Genomic DNA, 17,400 nt, shown 5'->3' on the forward strand with positions numbered 1-17,400 from the left:
GTATTTAATATTGGAGAAAGAAAATCTGTGGTCAGTCTTTGTTTCCCTATATAACCCACATTTCCAGTCCCTCATGCAGCACTTTTCCTCTTTTTGAATTAACGAATATAGGGAATTCCCTAGCTGCCCAGTGGTTAGGACTACACACGATTTCACTGCCAAGGGCTCGGGTTCAGTCCCTGGTTGGGGATACAAGCCATGTGGCATGGCTAAAAAAAACCAAATATAGGAGTATTTTAATTGCAACATACATTACCTACATTTTCAGGCAATACAGAACAAGTTTATTCTCCTTCATTTGGATTAATTTGAAATTCTGAAATTTTCCTTTGGAAGTATCTACATGTCATGTTTTTAAACTGTAATATTTCTAACACTTAGACTCTGTATAACTTTACTAATGAATAATCTCTATTTTAAAGGCCAAACGAGGCTACTTTGGGAATAGGACAGTTTTATTTTAAAGTTAATTTTCTGGTCTTTTTAAAGCTACCCAGAATGGAATCCTGACAATGATACAGGACACACAATGTAAGTTAAATTTTTTAAGCTATTGTTTGTAAAGGAGATCAATGTAAGGAATTCAGGTTAAATTTTTCAACATTTCATAAACAATATTTTCTTAATTTCTTTATTGAATATGAGAGTTTGGTAAAAGTCACTGTGGGTGAAAGAATTTCTAGAAACTATCTTATGTAGTAATTTTTATGTTATGGTTGTAGATTTTTCCCTAGTTACTTCACACAAAAATGCCCCCAAAGATTGGAATCATAGTCATACAAATGTTTTAGCAGTAAATCTTAGTTATTTCTGATGGACTTGATCATGCTTTGTATTTTATGTTTTCACATTATACTAGGGGTGATCCCTTCATGTTGCAGCAATCTACAAACCCAGCACCAGGAATTCTGGGACCTCCGCCTCCCTCATTTCATCTTGGGGGACCGGCAGTTGGACCAAGAGGAAATCTGGGTGATTATAAAATTCATGTTACCTTTCCCTAAGAGCTTTTATCATAAAAATTAAATGCAGTGATGTTAGGCAAAAGAAGTGTCATAGAACTTTAACTCAGAAATAACATTGCATGAGAAGACATGTGGTACTCATATGATATTTGTAATATCCTTCATTTGTGTTTGAAAGATGTCTGTTTTTCAATTAAAATAGCCTGGTAGCACAAGTATATTTATTACAAGACTGAAAAATATACTTTTTCCTTGTAAAGGTGCTGGAAATGGAAACCTGCAAGGACCAAGACACATGCAAAAGGGCAGAGTGGTCAGTAATAAAGCTCTTGGCTTTTACTGTTTTAGCTGTTTGGGGGAATGTGATTTGACTTGAATCCTTGCTAATTGAATTTGTGTCATAGTCTTTATTATAGGAAGATAGCTTTAGTTTGAAAATCATCAGGCTTTTATATATGACTTTGATAAGAGTTAAAACTTTGTTTTCCTATGTCCATAGTCTAGAGATCTCACCTTGATTCAAAGTTAAGAACTTTGCTATCTAATTATGTACACAGTGGTCAATTTAAATATCAGTGCAGATACTGTTTTCTGAAACTTTGAGATTTGCCCCAGTGACATATTTTAAATATTTAGTTTTTTCCAGTTGACCGTAGATTATAAACGTTTTAATATAATACATAACCTGTTTCATATTGCTTCTAAAGAGACTTGTTTACTAACTTGATTTTTTTCCTAATGGATAGGAAACTAGCCGTGTTGTTCACATCATGGATTTCCAGCGAGGGAAAAACTTGAGATATCAACTATTACAGCTGGTGGAACCATTTGGAGTTATTTCAAATCATCTGATTCTAAATAAAATTAATGAGGTATGAGTTAAGTGTAGTATTTATTCATCACTAAAATATTTCCTAAGGGGATTACATAATTTTGTATTAGAAAAAGAATGTAAGCTTAAATCGTCAATATGGAATGTAATATAGAGCAAAGGGCCAATAGTTGACCTAATCAGTAATAAATTCTAGTACTAATGGATTATTAGTAACTTTATAAATGGTGATTCTTAAGCAGTAACATTGTCATGATTACACTGCTGCTACTATAAGGGCTATATAAGAATAATTATTTGGAAAACCATTTCAAACTTTTACCCAAATGGCACCAGTAGGCATAATAAATGATAGTTTTAGTATCATGACGGTAATAAAATCTGAGGTGATCGTTAATAAATAGCAAATTAGCAATGCTGGGTTTCTTGTTTTGCTTTTAGATTCTTGAAAATGCTTTCTATTTAATGATTAAACATTTTTGGAAAGACTTCAGGTAGTGTGGAATTTGGTTGGTTTGGGGAAATAATTTTTTTTGCCATTTTAGGCATTTATTGAAATGGCAACCACAGAAGATGCTCAGGCTGCGGTGGATTATTATACAACCACACCAGCATTAGTATTTGGCAAGCCAGTGAGAGTTCATTTATCCCAGAAGTATAAAAGAATAAAGGTAATATCGGTTTTTCCAGATTTGTATTACCAACCATTTGATACATCATTTTAGTATTTACTAACTTACAGCTATTTTAAGTTGTTGCTAATATCTAGGATAATCTTAACTGTTAACTAATAATTACGGCATACCTACCAACGTTTGACTCCCCCTTCCTCCCTTTTTTTCCCGTTTATTAAATTAAAGAAACCTGAAGGGAAGCCAGACCAGAAGTTTGATCAAAAACAAGAACTTGGACGTGTGATACATCTCAGCAATTTACCTCATTCTGGCTATTCTGACAGTGCTGTCCTCAAGCTCGCTGAGCCTTATGGGAAAATTAAGAATTACATACTGATGAGGATGAAAAGTCAGGTAATATACATGTAGAAGTGTTGAAAAAGATTATTTCTCAGAGTGCTTTAAGTTTTTTGTTTCGTTTTTTTTTTTTAATATCCTCATTTGTAGTGAAGAAAGGGCGGGGGCGGTAATTTGGCGTCCAAGGTGGAGTGGTTCTTTATCTTATCATAGTTGAATTTTCTAGCCAAGTGGTAGTTAAGTAGGCAAATTCTATCAAACATTTAGAGAAGAGCTAACACCGATCCTTTTTAAACTCTTCAAAAAATTGCAGAGGGAGGAACACTCCCAAATTCACCATCACCCTGATACCAAAACCAGACAAAGATACCACAAAAGAAGAAAATTACAGACCAATGTCACTGATGAACGCAGATGCAAAAATACTGAACAAAATACTAGCAAACAGAATCCAACAACATATTAAAAGGATCATACACCGTGATCGAATGGCATTTATCCCAGGGATACAAGGATTCTTCGGTATACGCAAACCAATCAATGTGATACACTATATTAACAAATTAAGGAATAAAAACCATATGATCGTCTCAATAGATGCAGAAAAAGCTTTTGACAGAATTCAACACCCATTTATGATAAAAACTCTCCAGAAAAATGGGCATAGAGGGAACCTTCTTCAATATAGTAAAGGCCATATATGACAGACCCACAGCAAACATCATACTCAGTGGTGAAAAACTGAAAGCATTTCCACTAAGATCAGGAACAAGACAAGGATGTCCACTCTTGCCACTCAACATAGTTTTGGAAGTCCTAGCCACGGCAATCAGAGAAGAAAAAGAAATAAAGGGAATCCAAATTGGAAAAGAAGAAGTAAAACTGTCACTGTTTGCAGATGACATGACATAATTTTCTACTCTACATACAAAATCCTAAAGATGCCACCAGAAAACTACTAGAACTAATCAATGAATTTGGTAAGGTTGCAGGATACAAAATTAATGCACAGAAATCTGGCATTCCTATACACTAACAACGAAAGATCAGAAAGCGACATTAAGGAAACACTCCCATTTACCACTGCAACAAAAAGAATAAAATGCCTAGGAATAAACCTACGTAAGGAGGTGAAAGACTTGTACTCAGAAAACTATAGAACACTGAGGAAAGAAATCAAAGATGACATAAACAGATGGAGAGATACACCATGTTCTTGGATTGGAAGAATCAATATTGTGAAAATGACTGTACTACCCAAAGCATTCTACAGATTGAGTGCAATCCCTGTCAAAGTACCAATGGCATTCTTCACAGAATTAGAACAAAAAATTTTGCAATTTGTAAGGAAGCACGGAACACCCCAAATAGCCAAAGCAATCTTGAGAAAGAAAAACGGAACTGGAGGAATCAGGCTCCCCGACTTCAAACTATACTACAAAGCTACAGTAATCAAGACAGTATGGTACTGGCATGAAAACAGAAATATAGATCAACAGTACAGGATAGAAAGCCCAGAGATAAGCCCCCGCACATATGGTCACCTAATTTTCGATAAAGGAGGCAAGAACATACAAGGGAGAAAAGACAGCCTCTTCAATAAGTGGTGCTGGGAAAACTGGGCAGCTTCATGTAAAAGAATGAAATTAGAACACTCCATAACACCATACACAAAAATAAACTCAAAACGGATTAAAGACCTAAATGTAAGGCCAGACTATCAAACTCTTAGAGGAAAACATAGGCAGAACACTCTGACATAAATCACAGCAAGATCCTTTTTGACCCACCTCCTAGAGAAATGGAAATAAAAACAAAAACAAATGGGACCTAAGTAAACTTAAAAGCTTTTGCACAGCAAAGGAAACCATAAACAAGACTAAAAGATAACCCTGAGAATGAGAGAAAATATTTTCAAATGAAACAATGGACAAAGGATTAATCTCCAAAATACACAAACAGCTCATGGAGCTCAATATCAAAAAAAATAATTGAATTAAAAAATGGGCAGAAAACCTAAATAGACATTTCACCAAAGAAGACATACACATGGCCAAGAGGCACATGAAAACATGCTCAACATCACTAATTATTAGAGAAATGCAAATCAAAACTACAATGAGGTATCACCTCACGCTGGTCAGAATGGCCATTATCAAAAAATCTAGAAACAATAAATGCTGGAAAGGGTGTGGTGAAAAGGGAACTATCCTGCACTGTTGGTGGGAATGTAAATTGATACAACCACTTTGGAGAACGGTATGAAGGTTCCTTAAAAAACTAAAATTAGAACTACTGTATGACCCAGCAGTCCCACTACTGGGCATATACCCTAAGAAAACCGTAATTCAAAGAGAGTCATGTACCAGTGTTCATTGCAGCACTGTTTACAATAACTAGGACATGGAACCAATCTAAATGTCCATCGACAGATGAATGGATAAAGAAGATGTGGCACATACATACAGTGGAGTGTTACTCAACCATAAGAAGAAACGAAATTGAGTTATTTGTAGTGAGTTAGATGAACCTAGAGTCTGTCATACAGAGTGAAGTAAGTCAAAAAAAAAAAAAAGGAACCGATGAACCCAGTGGCAGGGCAGGAATAAAGACATAGACATGGAGAATGGACTTGAGGACATGGAGTGGGGAGAGGGGGAAGCTGGGGTGAAGTGAGAGTAGCATCGACATATATACACTACCGAATGTAAAATAGTTAGCTAGTGGGAAGCAGCAGCATAGCACAGGGTGATCAGCTCGGTGCCTTGAGATGACCTGGAGAGGTGCGATTGGGAGGGAGGCTCGAGAGGGAGGGGATATGGGGACATATGTATGCATATGGCTGATTCACTTTGTTGTACAACAGAAACTAACACAGTATTGTGAAGCAGTTGTACTCCAGTAAAGCTCTATTTAAAGATTATTTCTCAAAGTGCTTTAAGTTTTGTTTGTTTTTTGTTTAATATCCTCATTTGTAGTGAATAAATAAAAGTGGAAAGTAAAGATCTTTTCTCTTGCTTGGTTAATAACACTATTTGTTTCCAGAGTTTGCTTCCAGAGATCTTCCTTTGTGTATATAGGTATACTTTTTCCCCTTACTTCAAATGGGATTATATCATACTGTTGTTTTCCACATTATATGATTCCATTGAGTAAACTGTAATGAATTTAATTTCTTTAGTTGATGGATATTAGAGTTGCTAGTATTTTGGCTGTGCCATTAATGCTGCTGTGGACTTTGTGGCATGTGAATTTATGCATTTGATTGAAGGGTACAATTTCAGAATTGGAATTTTGGATCCTGATATTTGCTTTCTTTACTTTGATGGTGTCAAATTGCTCTTCAAAAAACAGTATAGTCACACCAGCATTGTCCGAGAGTGAGAGCTTTGCAAACACTGGATATTAAAGACTTTTCAAATTATGTGAATTTAATGGATGGATTAAGTTATGTCATACTTGTGTTTCATTTTTAAAATTCACAGTAAGGAGAGCATCTTTTCTTTTTTGTTAACCCTTTTGTAGCAACATGAGTTTGTATCCTTCCAAACTTTTACTTTTTAATTTTTTGTTCTTTTCCTTAATGTATTTTGAGTGATATTTTCTAAGCTTAGTACTTCAGTTACTTTTGCAAAAAGACTGCATACAGGTGGTTTAATATTTGGACAAGATACTTTGTAAATCTGACAAATTGCCCTTATTTCACTGGGTGATTTTTAACTCTTAATGCTATCTCTATACTAAAGATTAAATTCTCCTAACAGGTAGAAAAAATAAGCTCTAACATTCTGTACAATTCTCTGAAAAATAACGTCTTTGCTAATTTTTTTTTTTCAGGCCTTTATTGAGATGGAGACCAGAGAAGATGCAATGGCAATGGTTGACCACTGTTTGAAAAAGGCCCTTTGGTTTCAAGGAAGATGTGTAAAAGTTGACCTGTCTGAAAAATACAAAAAATTGGTACTCAGGGTATGTAGTATTTGATTCTACTTCATTATAAAGTTTGTTTTCATGCTTTTCAAGCCATGACATTCTTATAAACATTTTTATATGCCAAGGATATAGGGTTTGGTTATTGAAAGAGAATAACCTTTCCTCTTTTTCTGGTCTTCATTAGTACAGAAATTTTTAAAGTGATGTCTGTATAAAGCACTTTTTTACTTTTACCTATTTTATTTAAGATTTTATTTGAACAGAGTTCTGTTAACAAAATGTTTATTACTCACTGCTCTATGGAAATGTTGATTGTAATGAATTGTAATGTGCAGCTTAAATTCTTAGGTATGGTTACAGAGATTGAATAAGCTTAGTTGATATATAAAGGATGGTCATCAATTATTAGTTAATTGGATAATTATATATTCTACAAATTCTAATACATTTATTTAACTTCTGTAAAATTTTGTCTTTTAGATTCCCAACAGAGGCATTGACTTACTGAAAAAAGATAAGTCCCGGTAATTTCCCTTTGTGTGTGTGTGTGTATCTGTGTCTTTGTATACACTAGTATATTAAAAACTTCTGTTTTCCAGCTCAGGTGAATTAATTCAGATGTATCTTTTGGTTTCAGGAAAAGATCTTACTCTCCAGATGGCAAAGAATCTCCAAGTGATAAGAAATCCAAAACTGATGGTTCCCAGAAGACTGAAAGTACAACCGAAGGTAAAGAACAAGAAGAGAAATCAGGAGAAGATGGTGAAAAAGATACAAAGGATGACCAGGCAGAACAAGAACCTAACATGCTTCTTGAATCTGAAGATGAGCTACTTGTAGATGAAGAAGAAGCAGCAGCACTGCTAGAAAGTGGCAGTTCAGTGGGAGATGAGACAGATCTTGCTAATTTAGGGGATGTGGCATCTGATGGGAAAAAGGAACCATCAGACAAAGTTGTGAAAAAAGATGCAAATGCGAGTGCTTCAGCAACTGCCAAGAAAAAGCTTAAAAAGGTAAAAGAAGATTATATGTTGACCTGTTTTAGTAGAAAACGAGATCAGATAAACGTTTCAAATTATATATGTTAGGGTCACAGTAAAGAGAAGTCACTTATATTAGGAAAAAATAGATATGAATAATAAAAACATTGAAATCTAAACTCTGCAATAAATAGATTAAATAGGACTAATTTTCAAAAGAAAAATGTCAGTTCACAAAAGGAACTTTTTAGTAGTGAAGGAGAAAGACTTAAAACTACATATGATTCTGTTTTGTAGTGATAGTGTGTAAGTAGTAGTAGGCAGCATTTATGGTCCAGCTTGTTTTTTAAAAGATGGGGTATGAATTTTACAGTAACTTAACTGATCCAGGCTACTAAAAACCTTTTGTCAAGAATGGTTGAATTTGAAGAATTTTCCTATTAGAGAAATGTAACCTTGATCAGATACTTTAATAGGTTTTAAAACATTTTTTCTTAGAACACATGTCACATATAAGAGCATATAAGGCAAATATCAATACAAAAATACATATATTGTAAAAGAATAGTAACTCAAGAGACCCATGGTGTATTGACTACCTATGTTTGGAGCTCCTTAAGATAAATGGGTCTTGAAATGAGATTTTTATAATCCTATTTCATTGGTTCCTTCTAAGCAGTACTCAGCTACTAGGAAACTAATACTTACCTCCAGTTTTTGATGGCTTGGTCAAAAAAGTTAGTCTTGAGATTCTTTTTCTGGCGGAAATGGATAGTGCTGTGTTTGCACTCTTAAGAGCTAATTATTGAGCGCTTATTACATGCAATAAGTTTTCCTAAGCTCTTCGTGTGTGCTGATTAACTGATTCTTATAATAATCCTATGCCATAGATACTTTGTTATCCCTATTTCATGAATGAGCAGATAGAGATATGTTAAAATTGAGTGGATTGTGGTTATACTGCCTGTAAATGGCAGAGCCAAAATCTAAACCTAAGCAATCATGCTCCGGAGCTTGATTTTTAAACCACAGTGCTATTTTTAGACTGAATGTTCTCTAAGCAAGATTTATACTGTAAGATACCTTCTTTGAAGGACATCTTTCACCTACCAGATCAGTTCTTTGATACATTCCCTAGCAGCAGAATAGTCTCAGAAGGTATAGAATATGAATGTCCTCATATTTATTTTCTGCTCTTTGTATGAGGCAAGCCTTCGATTATTTAGTTTTAAAACAGGCTAAGGTGTTTTTGATAAGGTTAGTAATTTAGAGGGGAAAAAGGAAGAAGTCAGCTTTCTTTTTTTTTGAGAAAATGAAGGCAAAGACGCTATCCCTTTCCCTTCAAGTAAAGCAAATGGAAGGGATGCTGCAGGATAATTGTTGCAGAGTAAATTTGTCTTTCTTAACAGCGTCGTTTCCCAGGGAGTATGGAAGGTTTTGTCACTCTAGATGAGGTTGGTGATGAGGAAGATTCGGAACTTCAGAAACTTCGTAAATCGGGCATGGCATTTAAATCTGGTGACAAAAATGATGATGGTTTGGTTGAAATTAAGGTGGACAAGATCGAGGAACTTGACCAAGAAAACGAAGCAGCGTTGGAAAATGGAATTAAAAATGAGGAAAATACAGAACCAGGTGCTGAGTCTGCTGAGAATGCTGATGATCCCAACAAAGATACAAGTGAAAACGCAGATGGCCAAAGTGATGAAAACAAGGAGGACTATACAATCCCAGATGAGTATAGAATTGGACCATATCAGCCCAATGTTCCTGTTGGTGAGATTTAAGGCTTTGTTCTTCCCCTCTCACCCTCCCCAAACTCTTATTAAATAAGACTTTTAAAATTGGTCTTACATAAGCTCTGATAACATTCTTAATTTACTTCTCTGCAAAACAGTTTGTAAATCTTAATTGGAACACTCTTTTTTCCTCTTACCCATGTCTCCTGATTTTGTATTATCTTTTGTTACCATTCCATAATATGTTCTCTTTTCTCAAAGTTTTCTGAGAATTTCACATTGCTTTTTGTTTGTTTACCTTTTCTATTTCAAAATTTAAGTACGAACTATTAACAATGTCATGGGTTTTGTTTTGTTTTAGCTTAGGCTATATTAGACTTGTCACAAATGTTACCTCATTCAAATTATATTGACAGGAAAAAAAGATTTGAGAACACTATTAAAATCTTCAGTTTACTGAATTTGTAAGAATGTATGTTTGTGTTCTAGGTATAGACTATGTGATACCTAAAACAGGGTTTTACTGTAAGCTGTGTTCACTCTTTTATACAAATGAAGAAGTTGCAAAGAATACTCATTGCAGCAGCCTTCCTCATTATCAGAAATTAAAGGTAAGGCTATATCTAAAAGAGTAGAGTTCTTTAGTGAAAACTAGCAAATCATGTAAGTTTATGGAAAGTACTGTCTGTGTACCCAGCATGCTTTATCCTGGAGATAACATTCTTTATTGATGGACCTTGAGCAGTTAAATGAATTCTAGAAACATCTGTTAATTAAGCCTCTTTCTAGAAAACACTCTTAACTAAATGTTGATAATTGAGTAATTTCTAAATTTATAGTTCTAAATGTTATAAATTCTTTGGTATAATTAAAGTTATTTGAGTATTCTCAAATGGTTGTTAGACTGTGATTTCTCTAATTTGGATATTGGAGGCCTGAAAGCCAGCTTTATAAAGTGCCACATCCCTTCATACTTAATGATTTTTACATTGACTTTAAATTATTATATATTTATAATGACACTTCAGTAAGTTTCATGATCAACAGGATATAAAGATAAAAGGATAAATTAAAACACAACATGGTAAAGCATAACAAATTTCTGTTTGGATATTTTGAAGTCTGGTGTTTTAGTTAGTGGCTTAAGGACTAAGTATTGAAATAAATAATGGGGAAAAACTTGAAAGTAAGAGTTAAAGAATTCATAATTTTAGATAACTTAATTGTAGATAACACTGATTTATAATATAAAGCTACTAGAGCATTAAGAACAGTGTGTATTTTCAGTGGTAGTAGCAATTTAATATAAATATTTTGTCTGCTTGGCTTAGTGGAAGGGTCATTGAATAAATATGTGTCATTTTAACTAAGTTCTTGGGGTTTAGCAGTAGTTCTTCTGTGTGGCTGTTATGGTCTTTGATCATCTCTGTAAGTTAGTCTTAATTGCACATTAAATAACTTTTCCATGTTTTACCGTTTTTCTCCTATGCCTTACTGTGGTGTCCAGTTTAGTTTCATACCTGCCTAATAAGAATAACTGGATCTTAAAAATACTGATAAGGTTATAGTTAAATTAGACTCAAGTCCCTAAACATGGATAGACTATTTGGAGTTAATCCATTTGTTATGTTTCACTGTGGTGACTTAACCTTTGTAAAAAAATTTTTTTCTCTTTTCTTTTCAGAAATTTCTGAATAAATTGGCAGAAGAACGCAGGCAGAAGAAGGAAGCTTAAGATGTGCAAGAAGCTTAATGAATTCAAAGAAAATAATGGTTCTTTGTTTTTAAATGTTAACCTTTTTTAAATACAATACAGATAGTTAGAAGAAAACTATTGTACTCTTTTGTTATAGTGGAAAAATAATAGACGTCTGTTCATGTGTTAAGTGTTATAGCAAAAATACATATACGGTTAAGTTAATGAAGAATTGTTTTTGTTTTATCAAAATGGTAACAGACAGAAATACTTGTTAGAGACTGACTTCATATGCTACTTAAGACACTTGCACCACTAAGAAAGATACGTAGAAACATTCAGAGAAATGAAATTTAGTAGTTCCAAGCTTCAAAGAAATGTCAAAACTTTTGATTCCATTCAATAAAGAACAAAACCAATTGTATTTTTACTACTTTCATCTGAAACATTCCACATTTTAATCTGAGCCTTGCAGACTTTTCATTTGCAGTTCGAAGCATTTTTTGGTTTTGTTTCAATTTTTGAGAACTTGATTAATGTGAGATTGGTAATTAAAATGCAGGTGCAGTTTCTTTTTAATGTCATGCTGTTTAGGTAATAAGAAATACTAAGTAATTGGCTTTAGATTTTGTAATTTTTTCCCTAAGTTCCTGCTAGATTTCGTATTCTAGTAGTCATTGTATTTTTCAGTGAAATGTAAAAATATTCCCATTCTCTTTGACCAGTGTTAATTTCTTGCGATATTGCTTGTCACTTGAATCCTGTAGCTGTCATACATCTGGTATAAGCACATTTGATTTTTGAAGTGTGTAGACCATCTCTTCATATTTTCAAGATGTAATTTTACATTTCTGCATTTTAAAACCAGTTTGGCCATAATCTTAGACGCACGCTTCTAATTCATATACTGCATATGTGACCTTTGTGAACAGAAATTTGCATGTATAATCTGTGTTTACTTGTAACTTTCTGGTTATATACTGCTTATATCTGGATTCAAGTTTCTGAAGTGAGTACCAATAAAAAAAAAACCTAGGCCATGTTCATTGGTTATACATGTTTGAAATGTTAACCAATATATTTGTCAGTTGTGGTTTTTATTCACTGTTACACTTTTTGCATGCTTTAACAAATTATTACATTTTTAATTTAGAGTGTTCTAAAGAGTGCTACTAAAGATCTGAGTTTTAAAGCTTTTGGTGCTGGTGGATTTCTTGTTCCTGTTACATAACTGAAAATGGGACTCTTCATAGTTTTTTAAAACCTTGGAGTTTTAAGATGTTAACGGGTGAGGAAATGGTAAAAGCTCATGTTTAGACATGTCTAAATATTTAACGATAAAATTGGAAGTAACATGGAATAACAAGAATTGGTTTTACCAGCCTTTCAAAGTTGTTGGGATTATAGGTATAAGAGATTATTGTCAAATTTTTGATTTAAAAAAAACAAGAATTTAAGGGATTCTCTTTGAAACTCTTAGGTCCAAGTGTATTAAAGGATATATCAAATAGTTGAAAGAAATATGATCTACCACTGAGGGGCAGATGACACTTTTTTAAGTGTTAACATGCACAAAAAATCCTTGCCAGTTTACTTCTGTAGTTTAATTTTGGCCTTTACTAATTACCTGCTTTTGTTTAACTCCAACTTTTAACTAACAGCAGCTACACAAAGCATTTTGTGTACACAAATCAAGGAATCCCTTGATTGTTTTCTGTCAATGATAACTTTTTTCATAGATCCTACTTTGTCATATATACCAAGTTGTAGAAAAGAATGTTTAATATCTTCATTGGAAAGCAGAAATCCTCATAAATAAATTGCTAGTGATTAATAAATCTGTAACAGCTATTTCCCAGATTATGGCAAACCTTTATTTAAGAGGAATGTTTCCACTTTAACCAGCTATAAAGTTGAAAATTTCCCCACCACCATTTTAGTTTTTAGTTTAATCTGCTGTTAATCCTGGGTAAAGGAAGCTTTTATAAACACCTTCATGTTTGTTTTACAGTTTTCTTTTAACCGATTGTTGATAAATTTGGCATATGAGAGTGACCCTGGTAAGGCTTGAGTTGGCTAGCTTAGTATTGTGTATCCTAAAAATTTTATTTAAGACTTTATTAATGAGGAAGGTGAATTTCTGGCTATAGAGTACACCAGGAAGTACCTCCTCTAGAAAATGGTATGATTGCAAGGAACTTTTAAAGGTTATATCCTTTCTCTGAATTCTTTTACACCTTAGGGTGATGGGGACAAGGATGTATATACCCTATTAAGTATTATGGTGGCATTAAGTTTATAAAAGGGAAAGGGTACACATACTTTATGCCTCGCTTTGTTCACAGTGCATTTTTGGTGGCTTTGACCTGTAAAACAACATCATGAATAAACTGGGGGAAAAGAAGCTCACGGTATGTAGTAGAAATCTGTAGGAACACTGCAGATTATATTTTTAAATCAGTAACAAAATTGGTATAGACAGTTTGGTTAGGATAATATGCACTAGGTAGGGCTAGGAGTGAGTAGCTCTGTACTCTTCTGTATTGGTCTCCATCCTAGAAAATGGCCTAGGATAGTTGAAAGCTCAGGTATTGAATGGTTATGCATTTGAGATTATATTCCCTGACAAGGAAGGACCTTGAGCTGTTTGTTGAGCTGGAGTGCCTCTCCAGTCTGATGCAGGTCCTTTGACTGTCATGGGTAAGACCAAGATTCTTATCCAACATGGTATATAAACAATGGTTCTGTGAATTCTTTTCCTTTAGTGGTTCTCAAATGTTACCATGCATCAGAATTACCCGGAAGCTTCATTTAAACCTTGCTAGGCCCTGTTCTTAGAATTTCTGATTTGCTAGGTGTAGGGTGGGTGTTAATAATTATCATTTTTCAAGTTACCAAGGTGATGGTGATGTCAAGGATAGAGGCCACACTTTGGTTTATCTGTAGCTGAAGTGTTACTGCTAGGCAGTTGTAATCAAACACCTGGTTTAGATACTGTTGCTTGAAGTACTGGTTTTGCTACTGTTAAAAACTAAAAATAAGGGGAATGTTGGAAAATAATTATTTGGGGGCACTCGCAAAGCATTTTTTAAAGAGCCATTAATGGGAGACGCCCATTTCAGAGCCCTAGATACTGCTTTCCCAAGTCAACCCTTTATCTTTTGCTTGGAACATTAATAAAGTCTTGAACAGCTAATTTACTGAAGTTTCAAGTGAATGGCAAAATGGAGGTAGGTACCTCTCATCACTCCATGTATATTTAATTTGCTGAATTACAAACTTTATAGTTGACACAAGCTAGAGCTCAATTAAGGTACTAGTTTGGAAAAGTTCTGAGGGAGAGGACTGTCAGATAATGATTAATTTTTAAAAGGCTATATTAATACTTTTAAAAGGCTTTATCTTAAGATTTTTAGCCCTGGCCTTTCCTTGAAATTATAGTTCTTGCCTTAGATTTATAATTTCCATACAGTTTTAAGAATTCTGCAAAGCCAAATGTACAGTAGAGAATGGGAAAATTGAAGGGCAGTATGTTACATGTAGTAGAGAAAAGTCAAACGTACCCATGCCAATAGTATTTGTAAACTTCTGGTGAAAATTGCTGCCATTAGATACAAGTTTAATGATCTTTGAACCATCTTGTCATTGTGCTTCATAAATGGCAGCATTGATGTACTGGTTCTGAGGACCTGATCCAAATGGATATACCAAGAGCAGCAGGAATGTCCTACCTTTGACAAGGACAAAATACTGAGGTTTCAGTCATTGCACCTGATATCAAAAGTAGGACCAATTTCTATTTGCTCTATTAGCAATCTTGCCAGGGTTGTTAAATCACAGCCACTTCCTTGGCAACTTCCAACTATGTTCTTGATATATGCCCCCCCTTTTTTCCTACACTTTGTATCAAGATAAGCCCTAGTTCATGCTCTGTGTGCACTCTTATTTTGTGGTATGAAAACCTGTGGAAAAGAATTGGAGTTTAAATGATTCTTGGTGTAATGGATGGTGAAACTTTAGTGAAAACCTAACTCATTTTCCTGATGGTGGCTGCTTTTGCTCACAAGTACAAGGTGTGTTTCTGACCCATCTCATTTTAAGTAGCTGGGCTGTGCAAAACCAGCAAGAAGGGCTTGGCTCAGACTGGAAAAGGGGAGCTTTTTCTTCCTCATACCACCCTTCTGCAAAAACCTTTGCTTATTTTACATTTACAACTTACTTTCTACAAATTTGACCCTCCTTTTAGGACAGTTTTGTTTTTTTGGGGGGGCGGCGTACGCGGGCCTCTCACTGTTGTGGCCTCTCCCGTTGCGGAGCACAGGCTCTTGGATGTGCAGGCTCAGCGGCCATGGCTCACGGGCCCAGCCGCTCCGCGGCATGTGGGATCCTCCCGCACTGGGGCACGAACCCGTGTCCCCTGCATCGGCAGACGGACTCTCAACCACTGCGCCACCAGGGAAGCCCAGGACAGTTTTTTTTAATACACAAAATTTACCATCTTAGCCATTTTTTAATAATTTGCTTTATGGTTAATACCGTAATTCACTTAACCAATTCCCTATTGATAGGCTTTTCAGTTTCTTGGTTTATAACATAGCTATGAATATCCTTACGTATCTATATATATGTCCGATTTCTTCCTCATACGTGGAGTGTTTGAGTCAGAGGGTTTACACATTCTACATTTTGAAAATTCGGGGAGAGTGGGAACCTGTTCATAGCCATCCTAGTCCTTCATAACCATCCTCTCCTGATTCCTGATTCCTACTTCACCTTCCATCTCAAGTTAGAATTGTTAGTGCCTGAGACAGTTGAATGCAGCATTTTAAAACCGCACCTCTGATGGTTCCATTGCAGTCTTTCCTCATCATTGGCAAACTGCTTAGCCTTCATTATTGTGATAGTGTTTTCCATTCATAGACCATCATCACCACCATCCAGGCATAGCATAAAAACATGACAGTACCCTGGGCCCATCAGGCTTTCTCAGCCACAATGGTGAACTCACTGTGAGCTGGGAATTGAGATCTGTAACCCCTTTGTGTGAGAAAAACAACATAAGCCTTTGAATGGGTCGGATTAAAATAAGCCAGGATTTAGCAGAGATTATTTTTCAACAAATTACATAGGTTGTGTTAAGTAATAAGTTCCATTTATCTCCATGATTAGCTTTTAAGATTGCCAGAGTCATCTACAGATTAAACTACCTATTTTGATTTTGTTCTCCCTCCTGTTCATGCCTCTTCTAGCCTCGAGTTGATAGTTCCAGGTTCCTTGAATGAATCATGCTCCACAGACCAGTAAAACAGCACCATCTTCCTCCCCAGAGCTGTTGGCTCAGCAGGCAAGAAAGCCAGCCCTTCCTGTTTAGGATACGGATCTGCAAATGTGGCCAAAGTGGTTGACCAAGGGACAACTGCCAAACTTTCTTTGGAGTTTTGGGCTGACTCAAAGATTTTTTTTTTTTTTTTTTTTTTGCGGTACGCGGGCCTCTCACTCTTGTGGCCTCTCCCGTTGCGGAGCACAGGCTCCGGACGCGCAGGCTCAGCAGCCATGGCTCACAGGCCTAGCCGCTCCGCGGCATGTGGGATCTTCCCGGACCGGGGCACGAACTCGTGTCCCCTGCATCGGTAGGCGGACTCTCAACCACTGTGCCACCAGGGAAGCCCCAAAGCAGATTTTTAATGAGTGAAGTGGCCCTAGAGAGAAGCCCTCGCTTGGATTCAAGAGTTTCATGGAGGGAACTTTCTTTAGTTTTAGCAGTTATAAAAGCTTGTGGTTTTTTAAAGATTCAAATTTTACAAGAGAGTAAAAAGATAAATCTCAGTCCCTCATTTTACTTCCCCAAGGGGAAGAAATTAGAAGTTTTTGTGTGTCCCCTCTCAAATATAATGTATATTCGGAATTTTCTTATACACTGTAGCTTGATTAGCATCACTAAAAATATATCAGGACGTGCCAGTGATGAAGCATGGATTAGAGTAACGTGTGCAGGGCAGCCCATCCAAGATCATGGACGAGGAAATTCTTGGACCCTTAGGTCTCACCCTTCTATCTTACCTCTGGACAGAGTATTTCCTCCCTTAGCCTGGTCACCATATATATTTCGGTAATTTGCGCCTGTGTGTTAAGATCTAGCTTCAAAAAGTGTGTTCCTGAACGTGTATGAGTGCAGGTGCTTGTAGATCAGTTAACATGCCTCTGTGAATTTGTCTTAGTTTATTATTTCTGCGTTATGTTTCTGTGTCAGGATCTCTGGATATGATTTGGTACATGTCATTCGT

The 17,400-nt window shown here is 35.5% G+C and overlaps 1 protein-coding gene across 6 annotated transcripts in view; it reads left to right on the forward strand.

Moving 5' to 3' along the window:
* Positions 1 to 12,192, forward strand: part of MATR3 (matrin 3) — a 48,782-nt gene extending 36,590 nt beyond the window's left edge. For 5 of the 6 annotated variants that reach the window (XM_060093425.1, XM_060093426.1, XM_060093431.1 and 2 more), the window contains 12 exons: positions 490 to 531; positions 860 to 972; positions 1,226 to 1,278; positions 1,712 to 1,837; positions 2,343 to 2,468; positions 2,658 to 2,825; positions 6,606 to 6,737; positions 7,182 to 7,225; positions 7,339 to 7,714; positions 9,091 to 9,457; positions 9,910 to 10,031; positions 11,105 to 12,192. In XM_060093425.1, coding sequence (XP_059949408.1) covers positions 490 to 531; positions 860 to 972; positions 1,226 to 1,278; positions 1,712 to 1,837; positions 2,343 to 2,468; positions 2,658 to 2,825; positions 6,606 to 6,737; positions 7,182 to 7,225; positions 7,339 to 7,714; positions 9,091 to 9,457; positions 9,910 to 10,031; positions 11,105 to 11,155 — 1,720 coding nt within the window. In that variant the 3' untranslated portion in view covers positions 11,156 to 12,192. The remainder of the gene's footprint in view (positions 1 to 489; positions 532 to 859; positions 973 to 1,225; positions 1,279 to 1,711; positions 1,838 to 2,342; positions 2,469 to 2,657; positions 2,826 to 6,605; positions 6,738 to 7,181; positions 7,226 to 7,338; positions 7,715 to 9,090; positions 9,458 to 9,909; positions 10,032 to 11,104) is intronic. The other variant, XM_060093429.1, reaches the window with a different exon arrangement.
* Positions 12,193 to 17,400: the final 5,208 nt, after the last annotated feature.

The sequence above is a fragment of the Mesoplodon densirostris genome, chromosome 3 (assembly GCF_025265405.1).
Source record: "Mesoplodon densirostris isolate mMesDen1 chromosome 3, mMesDen1 primary haplotype, whole genome shotgun sequence".
In the NCBI taxonomy this organism is placed as follows: Eukaryota; Metazoa; Chordata; class Mammalia; order Artiodactyla; family Ziphiidae; genus Mesoplodon; species Mesoplodon densirostris.